The sequence below is a fragment of the Salmo salar genome, unplaced genomic scaffold, assembly GCF_905237065.1.
Source record: "Salmo salar unplaced genomic scaffold, Ssal_v3.1, whole genome shotgun sequence".
NCBI classification, from domain to species: domain Eukaryota; kingdom Metazoa; phylum Chordata; class Actinopteri; order Salmoniformes; family Salmonidae; genus Salmo; species Salmo salar.
In genome coordinates, this window is record NW_025546991.1 from 37,831 (window position 1) to 60,607 (window position 22,777).

At 45.6% G+C, this 22,777-nt stretch overlaps 1 protein-coding gene across 1 annotated transcript in view; it reads right to left on the reverse strand.

Annotated features, from left to right (window-relative positions):
• LOC123731684 (WD repeat domain phosphoinositide-interacting protein 2-like) overlaps positions 1 to 22,777 on the reverse strand; it is a 59,555-nt gene that overhangs the window by 19,969 nt on the left and 16,809 nt on the right. The window contains exons 2-6 of the mRNA XM_045711078.1: positions 18,445 to 18,527; positions 17,840 to 18,009; positions 16,852 to 16,948; positions 14,170 to 14,267; positions 12,951 to 13,041 (exon numbers count right to left, since the gene is read on the reverse strand). Coding sequence (XP_045567034.1) covers positions 12,951 to 13,041; positions 14,170 to 14,267; positions 16,852 to 16,948; positions 17,840 to 18,009; positions 18,445 to 18,527 — 539 coding nt within the window. The remainder of the gene's footprint in view (positions 1 to 12,950; positions 13,042 to 14,169; positions 14,268 to 16,851; positions 16,949 to 17,839; positions 18,010 to 18,444; positions 18,528 to 22,777) is intronic.

Sequence of the window (22,777 nt, forward strand, 5' to 3'; positions counted from 1 at the left end):
CCGTCCCCTATCAGATCACATTACACATTACCGTCCCCTATCAGATCACATTACACATTACCGCCCCTATCAGATCACATTACACATTACCGCCCCCTATCAGATCACATTACACATTACCGCCCCCTATCAGATCACATTACACATTACCGTCCCCTATCAGATCACATTACACATTACCGCCCCTATCAGATCACATTACACATTACCGTCCCTATCAGATCACATTACACATTACCGTCCCCCTATCAGATCACATTACACATTACCGTCCCCTATCAGATCACATTACACATTACCGCCCCTATCAGATCACATTACACATTACCGCCCCTATCAGATCACATACACATTACCGTCCCTATCAGATCACATTACACATTACCGCCCCTATCAGATCACATTACATATTACCGTCCCCCTATCAGATCACATTACACATTACCGTCCCCTATCAGATCACATTACACATTACCGTCCCCTATCAGATCACATTACACATTACCGCCCCTTATCAGATCACATTACACATTACCGTCCCCTATCAGATCACATTACACATTACCGTCCCTATCAGATCACATTACACATTACCGTCCCCTATCAGATCACATTACACATTACCGTCCCCTATCAGATCACATTACACATTACCGCCCCTATCAGATCACATTACACATTACCGTCCCCCTATCAGATCACATTACACATTACCGTCCCTATCAGATCACATTACACATTACCGTCCCCTATCAGATCACATTACACATTACCGTCCCCTATCAGATCACATTAACATTACCGTCCCCTATCAGATCACATTACACATTACCGTCCCCTATCAGATCACATTACACATTACCGTCCCCTATCAGATCACATTACCGCCCCTATCAGATACATTACCGCCCCTATCAGATCACATTACACATTACCGCCCCTATCAGATCACATTACACATTACCGTCCCCTATCAGATCACATTGCACATTACCGCCCCCTATCAGATCACATTACACATTACCGTCCCCTATCAGATCACATTACACATTACCGTCCCCTATCAGATCACATTACACATTACCGCCCCTATCAGATCACATTACACATTACCGTCCCCTATCAGATCACATTACACATTACCGCCCCCTATCAGATCACATTACACATTACCGTCCCCTATCAGATCACATTACACATTACCGTCCCCTATCAGATCACATTACACATTACCGTCCCCTATCAGATCACATTACACATTACCGCCCCTATCAGATCACAACATTACCGTCCCCTATCAGATCACATTACACATTACCGCCCCTATCAGATCACATTACACATTACCGCCCCTATCAGATCACATTACACATTACCGCCCCCTATCAGATCACATATACATTACGCCCTATCAGATCACATTACACATTACCGTCCCCTATCAGATCACATTACACATTACCGTCCCCTATCAGATCACATTACACATTACCGTCCCCTATCAGATCACATTACACATTACCGTCCCCTATCAGATCACATTACCATTACCGTCCCCTATCAGATCACATTACACATTACCGTCCCCTATCAGATCACATTCACATTACCGCCCCTATCAGATCCATTACACATTACCGTCCCCTATCAGATCACATTACACATTACCGCCCCTATCAGATCACATTACACATTACCGCCCCCTATCAGATCACATTACACATTACCGTCCCCTATCAGATCACATTACATTACCGCCCCTATCAGATCACATTACACATTACCGTCCCCTATCAGATCACATTACCACATTACCGCCCCCTATCAGATCACATTACACATTACCGTCCCTACTCAGATCACATTACACATTACCGCCCCTATCAGATCACATTACACATTACCGTCCCCTATCAGATCACATTACACATTACCGTCCCCTATCAGATCACATTACACACCACCGTCCCCTATCAGATCACATTACACATTACCGTCCCCTATCAGATCACATTACACATTACCGTCCCCTATCAGATCACATTACACATTACCGCCCCTATCAGATCACATTACACATTACCGTCCCCTATCAGATCACATTACACATTACCGTCCCCTATCAGATCACATTACCGTCCCCTATCAGATCACATTACATTACCGTCCCCTATCAGATCACATTACACATTACCGCCCCCTATCAGATCCATTACACATTACCGTCCCCTATCAGATCACATTACACATTACCGTCCCCTATCAGATCACATTACCATACCGCCCCTATCAGATCACATTACACATTACCGTCCCTATCAGATCACATTACACACCACCGTCCCCTATCAGATCACATTACATTACCGTCCCTATCAGATCACATTACACATTACCGTCCCCTATCAGATCACATTACACATTACCGTCCCCTATCAGATCACATTACACATTACCGTCCCCTATCAGATCACATTACTACCGTCCCTATCAGATCACATTACACATTACCGTCCCCTATCAGATCACATTACATTACCGTCCCCTATCAGATCACATTACACATTACCGTCCCCTATCAGATCACATTACACATTACCGCCCCTATCAGATCACATTACACATTACCGTCCCTATCAGATCACATTACCGCCCCCTATCAGATCACATTACACATTACCGTCCCCTATCAGATCACATTACACATTACCGTCCCCTATCAGATCACATTACACATAACCGTCCCCTATCAGATCACATTACACATTACCGTCCCCTATCAGATCACATTACACATTACCGTCCCCTATCAGATCACATTACACATTACCGTCCCCTATCAGATCACATTACACATTACCGCCCCTATCAGATCACATTACACATTACCGTCCCCTATCAGATCACATTACACATTACCGTCCCCTATCAGATCACATTACACATTACCGTCCCCTATCAGATCACATTACACATTACCGCCCCCTATCAGATCACATTACACATTACCGTCCCCTATCAGATCACATTACACATTACCGTCCCCTATCAGATCACATTACACATTACCGCCCCTATCAGATCACATTACACATTACCGTCCCCTATCAGATCACATTACACACACCGTCCCCTATCAGATCACATTACACATTACCGTCCCTATCAGATCACATTACACATTACCGCCCCCTATCAGATCACATTACACATTACCGCCCCTATCAGATCACATTACACATTACCGCCCCTATCAGATCACATACACATTACCGCCCCTATCAGATCACATTACCGCCCTATCAGATCACATTACACATTGCCGTCCCCTATCAGATCGCATTCACATTACCGCCCCTATCAGATCACATTACACACCACCGTCCCCTATCAGATCACATTACACATTACCGTCCCCTATCAGATCACATTACACATTACCGTCCCCTATCAGATCACATTACACATTACCGTCCCCTATCAGATCACATTACACATTACCGTCCCCTATCAGATCACATTACACATTACCGTCCCCTATCAGATCACATTACACATTACCGTCCCCTATCAGATCACATTACACATTACCGTCCCCTATCAGATCACATTACACATTACCGTCCCCTATCAGATCACATTACACATTACCGTCCCCTATCAGATCACATTACACATTACCGTCCCCTATCAGATCACATTACATTACCGTCCCCTATCAGATCACATTACACATTACCGTCCCCTTATCAGATCACATTACACATTACCGTTCCCTATCAGATCACATTACACATTACCGTCCCCTATCAGATCACATTACACATTACCGCCCCTATCAGATCACATTACACATTACCGTCCCCTATCAGATCACATTACACATTACCGCCCCTATCAGATCACATTACACATTACCGTCCCCTATCAGATAACACATTACCGTCCCCTATCAGATCACATTACACATTACCGTCCCCTATCAGATCACATTACACATTACCGCCCCTATCAGATCACATTACACATTACCGTCCCCTATCAGATCACATTACACATTACCGTCCCCTATCAGATCACATTACACATTACCGTCCCCTATCAGATCACATTACACATTACCGTCCCCTATCAGATCACATTACACCGTCTCCCTATCAGATCACATTACACATTACCGTCCCCTATCAGATCACATTACACATTACCGTCCCCTATCAGATCACATTACACATTACCGTCCCCTATCAGATCACATTACACATTACCGTCCCCTATCAGATCACATTACACATTACCGCCCCTATCAGATCACATTACACATTACCGTCCCCTATCAGATCACATTACACATTACCGTCCCCTATCAGATCACATTACCGTCCCTATCAGATCACATTACCGCCCCTATCAGATCACATTACACATTACCGCCCCTATCAGATCACATTACAATACCGTCCCCTATCAGATCACATTACACATTACCGTCCCCTATCAGATCACTATAACATTACCGTCCCCTATCAGATCACATTACACATTACCGTCCCCTATCAGATCACATTACACATTACCGTCCCCTATCAGATCACATTACACATTACCGTCCCCTATCAGATCACATTACACATTACCGTCCCTATCAGATCACATTACACTTTACCGTCCCCTATCAGATCACATTACACATTACCGTCCCTATCAGATTACACATTACCGTCCCCTATCAGATCACATTACACATTACCGTCCCCTATCAGATCACATTACACATTACCGTCCCTATCAGATCACATTACACATTACCGTCCCCTATCAGATCACATTCACATTACCGTCCCTATCAGATCACATTACACATTACCGTCCCTATCAGATCACATTACACATTACCGTCCCCTATCAGATCACATTACACATTACCGTCCCTATCAGATCACATTACACATTACCGTCCCCTATCAGATCACATTACACATTACCGCCCCTATCAGATCACATTACACATTACCGTCCCTATCAGATCACATTACACATTACCGTCCCCTATCAGATCACATTACACATTACGTCCCCTATCAGATCACATTACACATTACCGCCCCTATCAGATCACATTACACATTACCGCCCCTATCAGATCACATTACCGTCCCTATCAGATCACATTACACATACCGTCCCCTATCAGATCACATTACACATTACCGCCCCTATCAGATCACATTACACATTACCGTCCCCTATCAGATCACATTACACACTACCGTCCCCTATCAGATCACATTACACATTACCGTCCCTATCAGATCACATTACCATTACCGTCCCCTATCAGATCACATTACATTACCGTCCCCTATCAGATCACATTACACATTACCGTCCCCTATCAGATCACATTACACATTACCGTCCCCTATCAGATCACATTACACATTACCGTCCCTATCAGATCACATTACACATTACCGTCCCCTATCAGATCACATTACACATTACCGTCCCCTATCAGATCACATTACACATTACCGTCCCTATCAGATCACATTACACATTACCGTCCCCTATCAGATCACATTACACATCACCGTCCCCTATCAGATCACATTACACATTACCGTCCCCTATCAGATCACATTACACATTACCGTCCCCTATCAGATCACATTACACATTACCGTCCCTATCAGATCACATTACACATTACCGTCCCCTATCAGATCACATTACACACTACCGTCCCCCTATCAGATCACATTACACATTACCGTCCCCTATCAGATCACATTACACATTACCGTCCCCTATCAGATCACATTACACTACCGTCCCCTATCAGATCACATTACACATTACCGTCCCCTATCAGATCACATTACACATTACCGTCCCTATCAGATCACATTACACATTACCGTCCCCTATCAGATCACATTACATTACCGTCCCCTATCAGATCACATTACACATTACCGTCCCTATCAGATCACATTACACATTACCGTCCCCTATCAGATCACATTACACATTACCGTCCCCTATCAGATCACATTACACATTACCGTCCCCTATCAGATCACATTACACATTACCGTCCCCTATCAGATCACATTACACATTACCGTCCCCTATCAGATCACATTACACATTACCGTCCCCTATCAGATCACATTACACATTACCGTCCCCTATCAGATCACATTACACATTACCGTCCCCTATCAGATCACATTACACATTACCGTCCCCTATCAGATCACATTACACATTACCGTCCCTATCAGATCACATTACACATTACCGTCCCCTATCAGATCACATTACACATTACCGTCCCCTATCAGATCACATTACCGTCCCCTAATCAGATCACATTACCGTCCCCTATCAGATCACATTACACATTACCGTCCCCTATCAGATCACATTACACATTACCGCCCCTATCAGATCACATTACACATTACCGTCCCCTATCAGATCACATTACACATTACCGCCCCTATCAGATCACATTACACATTACCGTCCCCTATCAGATCACATTACACATTACCGTCCCCTATCAGATCACATTACGTCCCTTCACATTACCGTCCCCCTATCAGATCACATTACACATTACCGTCCCCTATCAGATCACATTACACATTCCCACATACCGTCCCTATCAGATCACATTACACATTACCGTCCCCTATCAGATCACATTATACATTACCGTCCCCTATCAGATCACATTACATTACCGTCCCCTATCAGATCACATTACATTACCGTCCCCTATCAGATCACATTACACATTACCGTCCCCTATCAGATCACATTACACATTACCGTCCCCTATCAGATCACATTACACATTACCGTCCCCTATCAGATCACATTACACATTACCGTCCCCTATCAGATCACATTACACATTACCGTCCCCTATCAGATCACATTACACATTACCGTCCCTATCAGATCACATTACACATTACCGTCCCCTATCAGATCACATTACACATTACCGTCCCCTATCAGATCACATTACACATTACCGTCCCCTATCAGATCACATTACACATTACCGTCCCCTATCAGATCACATTACACATTACCGTCCCCTATCAGATCACATTACACATTACCGTCCCCTATCAGATCACATTACACATTACCGTCCCCTATCAGATCACATTACACATTACCGTCCCCTATCAGATCACATTACACATTACCGTCCCTATCAGATCACATTACACATTACCGTCCCCTATCAGATCACATTACACATTACCGTCCCCTATCAGATCACATTACACATTACCGTCCCCTATCAGATCACATTACACATTACCGTCCCCTATCAGATCACATTACACATTACCGTCCCCTATCAGATCACATTACACATTACCGTCCCCTATCAGATCACATTACACATTACCGTCCCTATCAGATCACATTACACATTACCGTCCCTATCAGATCATTACATTACCGTCCCTATCAGATCACATTACATACCGTCCCCTATCAGATCACATTACACACCACCGTCCCCTATCAGATCACATTACACATTACCGTCCCTATCAGATCACATTACACATTACCGTCCCCTATCAGATCACATTACACATTACCGTCCCCTATCAGATCACATTACACATTACCGTCCCCTATCAGATCACATTACACATTACCGTCCCCTATCAGATCACATTACACATTACCGTCCCCTATCAGATCACATTACACATTACCGTCCCCTATCAGATCACATTACACATATCCCTATCAGATCACATTACCGTCCCCCTATCAGATCACATTACACATTACCGTCCCCTATCAGATCACATTACACATTACCGTCCCCTATCAGATCACATTACACATTACCGTCCCCTATCAGATCACATTACACATTACCGTCCCCTATCAGATCACATTACACATTACCGTCCCCTATCAGATCACATTACACATTACCGTCCCCTATCAGATCACATTACACATTACCGTCCCCTATCAGATCACATTACACATTACCGTCCCCTATCAGATCACATTACACATTACCGTCCCCTATCAGATCACATTACACATTACCGTCCCCTATCAGATCACATTACACATACCGTCCCCTATCAGATCACATTACACATTACCGTCCCCTATCAGATCACATTCACATTACCGTCCCCTATCAGATCACATTACATTACCGTCCCCTATCAGATCACATTACACATTACCGTCCCTATCAGATCACATTACACATTACCGTCCCCTATCAGATCACATTACACATTACCGTCCCCTATCAGATCACATTACACGTCCCTATCAGATCTACATTACCGTCCCCTATCAGATCACATTACACATTACCGTCCCCTATCAGATCACATTACACATTACCGTCCCCTATCAGATCACATTACACATTACCGTCCCCTATCAGATCACATTACACATTACCGTCCCCTATCAGATCACATTACACATTACCGTCCCCTATCAGATCACATTACACATTACCGTCCCCTATCAGATCACATTACACATTACCGTCCCCTATCAGATCACATTACACATTACCGTCCCCTATCAGATCACATTACACATTACCGTCCCCTATCAGATCACATTACACATTACCGTCCCCTATCAGATCACATTACACATTACCGTCCCCTATCAGATCACATTACACATTACCGTCCCCTATCAGATCACATTACACATTACCGTCCCCTATCAGATCACATTACACATTACCGTCCCCTATCAGATCACATTACACATTACCGTCCCCTATCAGATCACATTACACATTACCGTCCCCTATCAGATCACATTACACATTACCGTCCCCTATCAGATCACATTACACTACCGTCCCCTATCAGATCACATTACACTACCGTCCCCTATCAGATCATACACATTACCGTCCCTATCAGATCACATTACCGTCCCCTATCAGATCACATTACACATTACCGTCCCTATCAGATCACATTACACATTACCGTCCCCTATCAGATCACATTACACATTACCGTCCCCTATCAGATCACATTACACATTACCGTCCCCTATCAGATCACATTACACATTACCGTCCCCTATCAGATCACATTACACATTACCGTCCCCTATCAGATCACATTACACATTACCGTCCCCTATCAGATCACATTACACATTACCGTCCCCTATCAGATCACATTACACATTACCGTCCCCTATCAGATCACATTACACATTACCGTCCCCTATCAGATCACATTACACATTACCGTCCCCTATCAGATCACATTACACATTACCGTCCCCCTATCAGATCACATTACACCACCGTCCCCTATCAGATCACATTACACATTACCGTCCCCTATCAGATCACATTACACATTACCGTCCCCTATCAGATCACATTACACATTACCGTCCCCTATCAGATCACATTACACATTACCGTCCCCTATCAGATCACATTACACATTACCGTCCCCTATCAGATCACATTACACATTACCGTCCCCTATCAGATCACATTACACATTACCGTCCCCTATCAGATCACATTACACATTACCGTCCCCTATCAGATCACATTACACATTACCGTCCCCTATCAGATCAAAGGATCATTAACATTACCGTCCCCTATCAGATCACATTACACATTACCGTCCCCTATCAGATCACATTACACATTACCGTCCCCTATCAGATCACATTACACATTACCGTCCCCTATCAGATCACATTACACATTACCGTCCCCTATCAGATCACATTACACATTACCGTCCCCTATCAGATCACATTACACATTACCGTCCCCTATCAGATCACATTACACATTACCGTCCCCTATCAGATCACATTACACATTACCGTCCCCCTATCAGATCACATTACACATTACCGTCCCTATCAGATCACATTTACACATTACCGTCCCCTATCAGATCACATTACACATTACCTCCCTATCAGATCACATTACCACATTACCGTCCCCTATCAGATCACATTACACATTACCGTCCCCTATCAGATCACATTACACACTACCGTCCCCTATCAGATCACATTACACATTACCGTCCCCTATCAGATCACATTGCACATTACCGTCCCCTATCAGATCACATTACACATTACCGTCCCCTATCAGATCACATTACCGTCCCCTATCAGATCACATTACATTACCGTCCCCTATCAGATCACATTACACATTACCGTCCCCTATCAGATCACATTACACATTACCGTCCCCTATCAGATCACATTACACATTACCGTCCCCTATCAGATCACATTACACATTACCGTCCCCTATCAGATCACATTACACATTACCGTCCCCTATCAGATCACATTACACATTACCGTCCCCTATCAGATCACATTACATTACCGTCCCCTATCAGATCACATTACACATTACCGTCCCTATCAGATCACATTACACATTACCGTCCCCTATCAGATCACATTACACATTACCGTCCCCTATCAGATCACATTACACATTACCGTCCCCTATCAGATCACATTACACATTACCGTCCCCTATCAGATCACATTACACGTCCCCTATCAGATCACATTACCGTCCCCTATCAGATCACATTACACATTACCGTCCCTATCAGATCACATTACACATTACCGTCCCCTATCAGATCACATTACACATTACCGTCCCCTATCAGATCACATTACACATTACCGTCCCTATCAGATCACATTACACATTACCGTCCCCTATCAGATCACATTACACATTACCGTCCCCTATCAGATCACATTACACATTACCGTCCCCTATCAGATCACATTACACATTACCGTCCCCTATCAGATCACATTACACATTACCGTCCCTATCAGATCACATTACACATTACCGTCCCCTATCAGATCACATTACACATTACCGTCCCCTATCAGATCACATTACACATTACCGTCCCCTATCAGATCACATTACACATTACCGTCCCCTATCAGATCACATTACACATTACCGTCCCCTATCAGATCACATACATTACCGTCCCCTATCAGATCACATTACACATTACCGTCCCCTATCAGATCACATTACACATTACCGTCCCCTATCAGATCACATTACACATTACCGTCCCCTATCAGATCACATTACACATTACCGTCCCCTATCAGATCACATTACACATTACCGTCCCCTATCAGATCACATTACACATTACCGTCCCCTATCAGATCACATTACACATTACCGTCCCCTATCAGATCACATTACACATTACCGTCCCCTATCAGATCACATTACACATTACCGTCCCCTATCAGATCACATTACACATTACCGTCCCCTATCAGATCACATTACACATTACCGTCCCCTATCAGATCACATTACACATTACCGTCCCTATCAGATCACATTACACATTACCGTCCCCTATCAGATCACATTACACATTAACCGTCCCCTATCAGATCACATTACACATTACCGTCCCCTATCAGATCACATTACTTACCGTCCCCTATCAGATCACATTACACATTACCGTCCCCTATCAGATCACATTACACATTACCGTCCCCTATCAGATCACATTACACATTACCGTCCCCTATCAGATCACATTACACATTACCGTCCCCTATCAGATCACATTACACATTACCGTCCCCTATCAGATCACACATTACCGTCCCTATCAGATCACATTACACGTCCCCTATCAGATCACATTACACATTACCGTCCCCTATCAGATCACATTACACATTACCGTCCCCTATCAGATCACATTACACATTACCGTCCCCTATCAGATCACATTACACATTACCGTCCCCTATCAGATCACATTACACATTACCGTCCCCTATCAGATCACATTACACATTACCGTCCCCTATCAGATCACATTACACATTACCGTCCCCTATCAGATCACATTACATTACCGTCCCCTATCAGATCACATTACACATTACCGTCCCCTATCAGATCACATTACACATTACCGTCCCCTATCAGATCACATTACACATTACCGTCCCTATCAGATCACATTACACATTACCGTCCCCTATCAGATCACATTACCGTCCCCTATCAGATCACATTACCGTCCCCTATCAGATCACATTACACATTACCGTCCCCTATCAGATCACATTACACATTACCGTCCCCTATCAGATCACATTACACATTACCGTCCCCTATCAGATCACATTACACATTACCGTCCCCTATCAGATCACATTACACATTACCGTCCCCTATCAGATCACATTACACATTACCGTCCCCTATCAGATCACATTACACATTACCGTCCCCTATCAGATCACATTACACATTACCGTCCCCTATCAGATCACATTACATTACCGTCCCCTATCAGATCACATTACACATTACCGTCCCCTATCAGATCACATTACACATCACCGTCCCCTATCAGATCACATTACACATTACCGTCCCCTATCAGATCACATTACACATTACCGTCCCCTATCAGATCACATTACATACCGTCCCCTATCAGATCACATTACACACCACCGTCCCCTATCAGATCACATTACACATTACCGTCCCCTATCAGATCACATTACACATTACCGTCCCCTATCAGATCACATTACACATTACCGTCCCCTATCAGATCACATTACACATTACCGTCCCCTATCAGATCACATTACACATTACCGTCCCCTATCAGATCACATTACACATTACCGTCCCCTATCAGATCACATTACACATTACCGTCCCCTATCAGATCACAAGGATACATTACACAACAGTAGGGTTAAGGGTTAAGGGTCGGGGGTTAAGGGTCAGGGCAGAGGGACCGGCTGACACCACCTCAGTAGTTCAGTGCAACAGTTTAATGTGTCCCCACCTTCTCCCGAGGCTGTGGCCAGTTTGGATCCGCTGGCGTCGAACACAACGGCTGCTAATGGGCTGTCATGGGCTGGGATCATGTTGGCTGCTCTCTGGAAACACAGATATAAACACACAGAGAGAGACTGAACTGTCATGGGCTGGGATCATGTTGGCTGCTCTCTGGAAACACAGATATAAACACACAGAGAGAGACTGAACTGTCATGGGCTGGGATCATGTTGGCTGCTCTCTGGAAACACAGATATAAACACACAGAGAGACTGAACTGTCATGGGCTGGGATCATGTTGGCTGCTCTCTGGAAACACAGATATAAACACACACAGAGAGAGACTGAACTGTCATGGGCTGGGATCATGTTGGCTGCTCTCTGGAAACACAGATATAAACACACAGAGAGAGACTGAACTGTCATGGGCTGGGATCATGTTGGCTGCTCTCTGGAAACACAGATATAAACACACAAGAGAGACTGAACTGTCATGGGCTGGGATCATGTTGGCTGCTCTCTGGAAACACAGATATAAACACACACAGAGAGACTGAACTGTCATGGGCTGGGATCATGTTGGCTGCTCTCTGGAAACACAGATATAAACACACAGAGAGAGACTGAACTGTCATGGGCTGGGATCATGTTGGCTGCTCTCTGGAAACACAGATATAAACACACAGAGAGAGACTGAACTGTCATGGGCTGGGATCATGTTGGCTGCTCTCTGGAAACACAGATATAAACACACAGAGAGACTGAACTGTCATGGGCTGGGATCATGTTGGCTGCTCTCTGGAAACACAGATATAAACACACAGAGAGAGACTGAACTGTCATGGGCTGGGATCATGTTGGCTGCTCTCTGGAAACACAGATATAAACACACAAGAGAGACTGAACTGTCATGGGCTGGGATCATGTTGGCTGCTCTCTGGAAACACAGATATAAACACACAGAGAGAGAGACTGAACTGTCATGGGCTGGGATCATGTTGGCTGCTCTCTGGAAACACAGATATAAACACACAGAGAGAGACTGAACTGTCATGGGCTGGGATCATGTTGGCTGCTCTCTGGAAACACAGATATAAACACACAGAGAGAGACTGAGACTGGGTGTGTGTGTGTGTGTGTGTGTGTGTGTGTGTGTGTGTGTGTGTGTGTGTGTGTGTGTGTGTGTGTGTGTGTGTGTGTGTGTGTGTGTGTGTGTGTGTGTGTCGTACCAGATTGACCGTGTCGAACACCTGGACCTCTCCGATCGTAGCGCTGCCGGGATAAGCCAAGTAGCAGTTATCGCTACTGATGGACAGAGCGCACAGCCCTGGGGAGAGAACACACAGTTATTATACAGGAGGACAGAGAACACACAGTTATTATACAGGAGGACAGAGCCTGGGGGAACACACAGTTATTATACAGGAGGACAGAGCACACAGCCCGGGGAGAGAACACACAGTTATTACAGGAGGACTAGATTTAGTAGTAGGTTAATAAGGTGTAGATTTAGTAGTAGGTTAATGAGGTGTAGATTTAGTAGTAGGTTAATAAGGTGTAGATTTAGTAGCAGGTTAATGAGGTGTAGATTTAGTAGTAGGTTAATGAGGTGTAGATTTAGTAGTAGGTTAATAAGGTGTAGATTTAGTAGTAGGTTAATAAGGTGTAGATTTAGTAGTAGGTTAATAAGGTGTAGATTTAGTAGTAGGTTAATAAGGTGTAGATTTAGTAGTAGGTTAATAAGGTGTAGATTTAGTAGTAGGTTAATAAGGTGTAGATTCAGTAGTAGGTTAATAAGGTGTAGATTTAGTAGTAGGTTAATAAGGTGTAGATTTAGTAGTAGGTTAATAAGGTGTAGATTTAGTAGTAGGTTAATAAGGTGTAGATTTAGTAGTAGGTTAATAAGGTGTAGATTTAGTAGTAGGTTAATAAGGTGTAGATTTAGTAGTAGGTTAATAAGGTGTAGATATAGTAGTAGGTTAATAAGGTGTAGATTTAGTAGTAGGTTAATAAGGTGTAGATTTAGTAGTAGGTTAATAAGGTGTAGATTTAGTAGTAGGTTAATAAGGTGTAGATTTAGTAGTAGGTTAATAAGGTGTAGATTTAGCTGTAGGTGAAGGTGTAGATTTAGCTGTAGGTTAATAAGGTGTAGATTTAGTAGTAGGTTAATAAGGTGTAGATTTAGCAGTAGGTTAAGAAGGTGTAGATTTAGTAGTAGGTTAATAAGGTGTAGATTTAGTAGTAGATTAATAAGGTGTAGATTTAGTAGTAGGTTAATAAGGTGTAGATTTAGTAGTAGGTTAAGGTGTAGATTTAGTAGTAGGTTAATAAGGTGTAGATTTAGTAGTAGGTTAATAAGGTGTAGATTTAGTAGTAGGTTAATAAGGTGTAGATTTAGTAGCAGGTTAATAAGGTGTAGATTTAGTAGCAGGTTAATAAGGTGTAGATTTAGTAGCAGGTTAATAAGGTGTAGATTTAGTAGTAGGTTAATAAGGTGTAGATTTAGTAGTAGGTTAATAAGGTGTAGATTTAGTAGTAGGTTAATAAGGTGTAGATTTAGTAGTAGGTTAATAAGGTGTAGATTTAGTAGTAGGTTAATAAGGTGTAGATTTAGTAGTAGGTTAATGAGGTGTAGATTTAGTAGTAGGTTAATGAGGTGTAGATTTAGTAGTAGGTTAATGAGGTGTAGATTTAGTAGTAGGTTAATGAGGTGTAGATTTAGTAGTAGGTTAATGAGGTGTAGATTTAGTAGCAGGTTAATAAGGTGTAGATTTAGTAGTAGGTTAATAAGGTGTAGATTTAGTAGTAGGTTAATAAGGTGTAGATTTAGTAGTAGGTTAATGAGGTGTAGATTTAGTAGTAGGTTAATGAGGTGTAGATTTAGTAGTAGGTTAATGAGGTGTAGATTTAGTAGCAGGTTAATAAGGTGTAGATTTAGTAGTAGGTTAATAAGGTGTAGATTTAGTAGTAGGTTAATAAGGTGTAGATTTAGTAGCAGGTTAATAAGGTGTAGATTTAGTAGTAGGTTAATAAGGTGTAGATTTAGTAGTAGGTTAATAAGGTGTAGATATAGTAGTAGGTTAATAAGGTGTAGATATAGTAGTAGGTTAATAAGGTGTAGATTTAGTAGTAGGTTAATAAGGTGTAGATTTAGTAGTAGGTTAATAAGGTGTAGATTTAGTAGTAGGTTAATAAGGTGTAGATTTAGTAGTAGGTTAATAAGGTGTAGATTTAGTAGTAGGTTAATGAGGTGTAGATTTAGTAGTAGGTTAATGAGGTGTAGATTTAGTAGTAGGTTAATGAGGTGTAGATTTAGTACTAGGTTAATGAGGTGTAGATTTAGTACTAGGTTAATGAGGTGTAGATTTAGTAGTAGGTTAATAAGGTGTAGATTTAGTAGTAGGTTAATAAGGTGTAGATTTAGTAGTAGGTTAATAAGGTGTAGATTTAGTAGTAGGTTAATAAGGTGTAGATTTAGTAGTAGGTTAATAAGGTGTAGATTTAGTAGTAGGTTAATAAGGTGTAGATTTAGTAGTAGGTTAATAAGGTGTAGATTTAGTAGTAGGTTAATAAGGTGTAGATTTAGTAGTAGGTTAATAAGGTGTAGATTTAGTAGTAGGTTAATAAGGTGTAGATTTAGTAGTAGGTTAATAAGGTGTAGATTTAGTAGTAGGTTATAAGGTGTAGATTTAGTAGTAGGTTAATAAGGTGTAGATTTAGCTGTAGGTGAAGGTGTAGATTTAGTAGTAGGTTAATAAGGTGTAGATTTAGCTGTAGGTGAAGGTGTAGATTTAGCTGTAGGTGAAGGTGTAGATTTAGCTGTAGGTGAAGGTGTAGATTTAGCTGTAGGTGAAGGTGTAGATTTAGCTGTAGGTGAAGGTGTAGATTTAGCTGTAGGTGTAGGTGTTTACCTGAGGGGTTGGGTGGAGTCTCTCTGATGGTGTGTAGGACCTTCATGTCTCTGATGTTGTGGACGTACAGAGACTCTTCCAGACATACTATCAGCCTCTGGAACAAACATAAAGTCCTGCTCACGATCACATATTACTGTCTGTCTGTCTGTCTGTCTGTCTGTCTGTCTGTCTGTCTGTCTGTCTGTCTGTCTGTCTGGTCTGTCTGGTCTGTCTGGTCTGTCTCATAACGTTACTACCCTGCAGGTAGATAACCAACCAGGTTCAAATGTTCGCTAGCTAGCTAACATTAAGCTATAACTAGCAATACAAATGGCTCTGAGATACAAATAATATTACTACACAGATCATACACGTAACGTTAGCTAGCTAGCTAACAGGACGCTATAACTAGCAATGCAAATGGCTCCGAGATACAAATAATATTACTACAGAGATCATACACGTAACGTTAGCTAGCTAGCTAACAGGACGCTTTAACTTAAAATTAAAATTAAAATGACAAAACCAGAAATGTATAATATCTGAAAATGTTCCAGAAGGCATTTCTACACCCCAAAAAAACATAACATTTTTATTTTTAAGTTGAAACGTCTCTCCTGCGACGCGCCCGCCTTGCGCCTAGTTTCCTGAAACGAGCCACATTTTAAAAACTTCTCCACCTTTCGACAAACCGTCCCTCGTTCTCCTCCAACTGCAGTCCAAGTTCCATGTTTAAAAAGGTGTGTTCCTGTAACTGTAGTTACAGATCTCCGTTACACAACACACACACACCGAAAGGTGAGTTCCTACCTGTCTGTTGAGCTTCACAGCCAGGATAGTGTTGCTGTAACTATAGTTACAGATCTCCGTTACACAACACACACACACACACCGAAAGGTGAGTTCCTACCTGTCTGTTGAGCTTCACAGCCAGGATAGTGTTGCTGTAACTATAGTTGCAGATCTCCGTTACACAACACACACACACCGAAAGGTGAGTTCCTACCTGTCTGTTGAGCTTCACAGCCGGGATAGTGTTGCTGTAACTGTAGTTGCAGATCTCCGTCCCCTTCTTGAAGTGACAGACCTTCAGCTTCCGAGGAGCCTTCAGACTGACGATCGCCACCAGACTGCTGCTGAACAGACGCTCTACGATACACACATCCTCTGTGTCCGCTGGCGCGCGCACACACACACACACACAGAGACACACACACACACACACACACAGAGACACACACACACACACACACACACACACACACACACACACACACACCATTAGTACCAAACAGTATAAACCCTGTTGCTGGAATATTCTAGAGACATCACAATACCCCCTAATGACGTCACAATGCCCCATAATGACATCACAATACCCCCTAATGACGTCACAATGCCCCATAATGACATCACAATACCCCCTAATGACGTCACAATACCCCATAATGACATCACAATACCCCCTAATGACGTCACAATACCCCATATATATATATAATAAATCCATAGGATATTGATACTCACTACATTCATCAATCAATAGGATATTGATACTCACTAATCAATAGGATATTGATACTCACTAATCAATAGGATATTGATACTCACTACATTCATAAATCTGCTCCAATTTGTCCACAGACGACAGGGAGAAGAACTTATAGCCTGATTTGGTTCCAACAGCTAAAGACCTGGAGACACACACACACACACACACACACACACACACACACACACACCACACACACACACACACACACACAACCACACACACACACACACACACACACACACACACACACACACACACACACACACACACACACACACACACACACACACACAACCACACACACACACACACACACACACACACACACACACACACACACACACACACACACACACACACACACACACACACACAGGTTAGGACAGATACCTGGGACAGGCTGGAGACACTGGTCTAACCGAGGGGACAGAGACAGAGACAGGCTGGAGACACTGGTCTAACCGAGGGGACAGAGACAGGCTGGAGACACTGGTCTAACCGAGGGGACAGAGACAGAGACAGGCTGGAGACACTGGTCTAACCGAGGGGACAGAGACAGAGACAGGCTGGAGACACTGGTCTAACCGAGGGGACAGAGACAGGCTGGAGACACTGGTCTAACCGAGGGGACAGAGACAGGCTGGAGACACTGGTCTAACCGAGGGGACAGAGACAGGCTGGAGACACTGGTCTAACCGAGGGGACAGAGACAGAGACAGGCTGGAGACACTGGTCTAACCGAGGGGACAGAGACAGGCTGGAGACACTGGTCTAACCGAGGGGACAGAGACAGGCTGGAGACACTGGTCTAACCGAGGGGACAGAGACAGAGACAGGCTGGAGACACTGGTCTAACCGAGGGGACAGAGACAGGCTGGAGACACTGGTCTAACCGAGGGGACAGAGACAGGCTGGAGACACTGGTCTAACCGAGGGGACAGAGACAGGCTGGAGACACTGGTCTAACCGAGGGGACAGAGACAGGCTGGAGACACTGGTCTAACCGAGGGGACAGAGACAGCCTGGAGACACTGGTCTAACCGAGGGGACAGAGACAGGCTGGAGACACTGGTCTAACCGAGGGGACAGAGACAGGCTGGAGACACTGGTCTAACCGAGGGGACAGAGACAGGCTGGAGACACTGGTCTAACCGAGGGGACAGAGACAGGCTGGAGACACTGGTCTAACCGAGGGGACAGAGACAGAGACAGGCTGGAGACACTGGTCTAACCGAGGGGACAGAGACAGGCTGGAGACACTGGTCTAACCGAGGGGACAGAGACAGAGACAGGCTGGAGACACTGGTCTAACCGAGGGGACAGAGACAGGCTGGAGACACTGGTCTAACCGAGGGGACAGAGACAGGCTGGAGACACTGGTCTAACCCGAGGGGACAGAGACAGGCTGGAGACACTGGTCTAACCGAGGGGACAGAGACAGGCTGGAGACACTGGTCTAACCGAGGGGACAGAGACAGGCTGGAGACACTGGTCTAACCGAGGGGACAGAGACAGAGACAGGCTGGAGACACTGGTCTAACCGAGGGGACAGAGACAGAGACAGGCTGGAGACACTGGTCTAACCGAGGGGACAGAGACAGGCTGGAGACACTGGTCTAACCCGAGGAGACAGTGACAGGCTGGAGACACTGGTCTAACCGAGGGGACAGAGACAGGCTGGAGACACTGGTCTAACCGAGGGGACAGAGACAGGCTGGAGACACTGGTCTAACCGAGGGGACAGAGACAGGCTGGAGACACTGGTCTAACCGAGGGGACAGAGACAGAGACAGGCTGGAGACACTGGTCTAACCGAGGGGACAGAGACAGGCTGGAGACACTGGTCTAACCGAGGGGACAGAGACAGGCTGGAGACACTGGTCTAACCGAGGGGACAGAGACAGGCTGGAGACACTGGTCTAACCGAGGGGACAGAGACAGGCTGGAGACACTGGTCTAACCGAGGGGACAGAGACAGGCTGGAGACACTGGTCTAACCGAGGGGACAGAGACAGGCTGGAGACACTGGTCTAACCGAGGGGACAGAGACAGAGACAGGCTGGAGACACTGGTCTAACCGAGGGGACAGAGACAGGCTGGAGACACTGGTCTAACCGAGGGGACAGGGACAGGCTGGAGACACTGGTCTAACCGAGGGGACAGGGACAGGCTGGAGACACTGGTCTAACCGAGGGGACAGAGACAGAGACAGGCTGGAGACACTGGTCTAACCGAGGGGACAGAGACAGGCTGGAGACACTGGTCTAACCGAGGGGACAGAGACAGGCTGGAGACACTGGTCTAACCGAGGGGACAGAGACAGGCTGGAGACACTGGTCTAACCGAGGGGACAGAGACAGGCTGGAGACACTGGTCTAACCGAGGGACAGGGACAGAGACAGGCTGGAGACACTGGTCTAACCGAGGGGACAGAGACAGGCTGGAGACACTGGTCTAACCGAGGGGACAGAGACAGGCTGGAGACACTGGTCTAACCGAGGGGACAGAGACAGAGACAGGCTGGAGACACTGGTCTAACCGAGGGGACAGAGACAGGCTGGAGACACTGGTCTAACCGAGGGGACAGAGACAGGCTGGAGACACTGGTCTAACCGAGGGGACAGAGACAGGCTGGAGACACTGGTCTAACCGAGGGGACAGAGACAGGCTGGAGACACTGGTCTAACCGAGGGGACAGAGACAGGCTGGAGACACTGGTCTAACCGGGGGGACAGAGACAGGCTGGAGACACTGGTCTAACCGAGGGGACAGAGACAGGCTGGAGACACTGGTCTAACCGAGGGGACAGAGACAGAGACAGGCTGGAGACACTGGTCTAACCGAGGGGACAGAGACAGAGACAGGCTGGAGACACTGGTCTAACCGAGGGGACAGAGACAGAGACAGGCTGGAGACACTGGTCTAACCGAGGGGACAGAGACAGGCTGGAGACACTGGTCTAACCGAGGGGACAGAGACAGAGACAGGCTGGAGACACTGGTCTAACCGAGGGGACAGAGACAGAGACAGGCTGGAGACACTGGTCTAACCGAGGGGACAGAGACAGAGACAGGCTGGAGACACTGGTCTAACCGAGGGGACAGGGACAGGCTGGAGACACTGGTCTAACCGAGGGGACAGAGACAGGCTGGAGACACTGGTCTAACCGAGGGGACAGAGACAGGCTGGAGACACTGGTCTAACCGAGGGGACAGAGACAGGCTGGAGACACTGGTCTAACCGAGGGGACAGAGACAGGCTGGAGACACTGGTCTAACCGAGGGGACAGAGACAGGCTGGAGACACTGGTCTAACCGAGGGGACAGAGACAGGCTGGAGACACTGGTCTAACCGAGGGGACAGAGACAGGCTGGAGACACTGGTCTAACCGAGGGGACAGAGACAGGCTGGAGACACTGGTCTAACCGAGGGGACAGAGACAGGCTGGAGACACTGGTCTAACCGAGGGGACAGGGACAGAGACAGGCTGGAGACACTGGTCTAACCGAGGGGACAGAGACAGGCTGGAGACACTGGTCTAACCGAGGGGACAGAGACAGGCTGGAGACACTGGTCTAACCGAGGGGACAGAGACAGGCTGGAGACACTGGTCTAACCGAGGGGACAGAGACAGGCTGGAGACACTGGTCTAACCGAGGGGACAGAGACAGAGACAGGCTGGAGACACTGGTCTAACCGAGGGGACAGGGACAGGCTGGAGACACTGGTCTAACCGAGGGGACAGAGACAGGCTGGAGACACTGGTCTAACCGAGGGGACAGAGACAGGCTGGAGACACTGGTCTAACCGAGGGGACAGAGACAGAGACAGGCTGGAGACACTGGTCTAACCGAGGGGACAGAGACAGAGACAGGCTGGAGACACTGGTCTAACCGAGGGGACAGAGACAGGCTGGAGACACTGGTCTAACCGAGGGGACAGAGACAGGCTGGAGACACTGGTCTAACCGAGGGGACAGAGACAGGCTGGAGACACTGGTCTAACCGAGGGGACAGAGACAGGCTGGAGACACTGGTCTAACCGAGGGGACAGAGACAGGCTGGAGACACTGGTCTAACCGAGGGGACAGAGACAGAGACAGGCTGGAGACACTGGTCTAACCGAGGGGACAGAGACAGGCTGGAGACACTGGTCTAACCGAGGGGACAGAGACAGGCTGGAGACACTGGTCTAACCGAGGGGACAGAGACAGAGACAGGCTGGAGACACTGGTCTAACCGAGGGGACAGAGACAGAGACACTGGTCTAACCGAGGGGACAGAGACAGGCTGGAGACACTGGTCTAACCGAGGGGACAGAGACAGAGACAGGCTGGAGACACTGGTCTAACCGAGGGGACAGAGACAGAGACAGGCTGGAGACACTGGT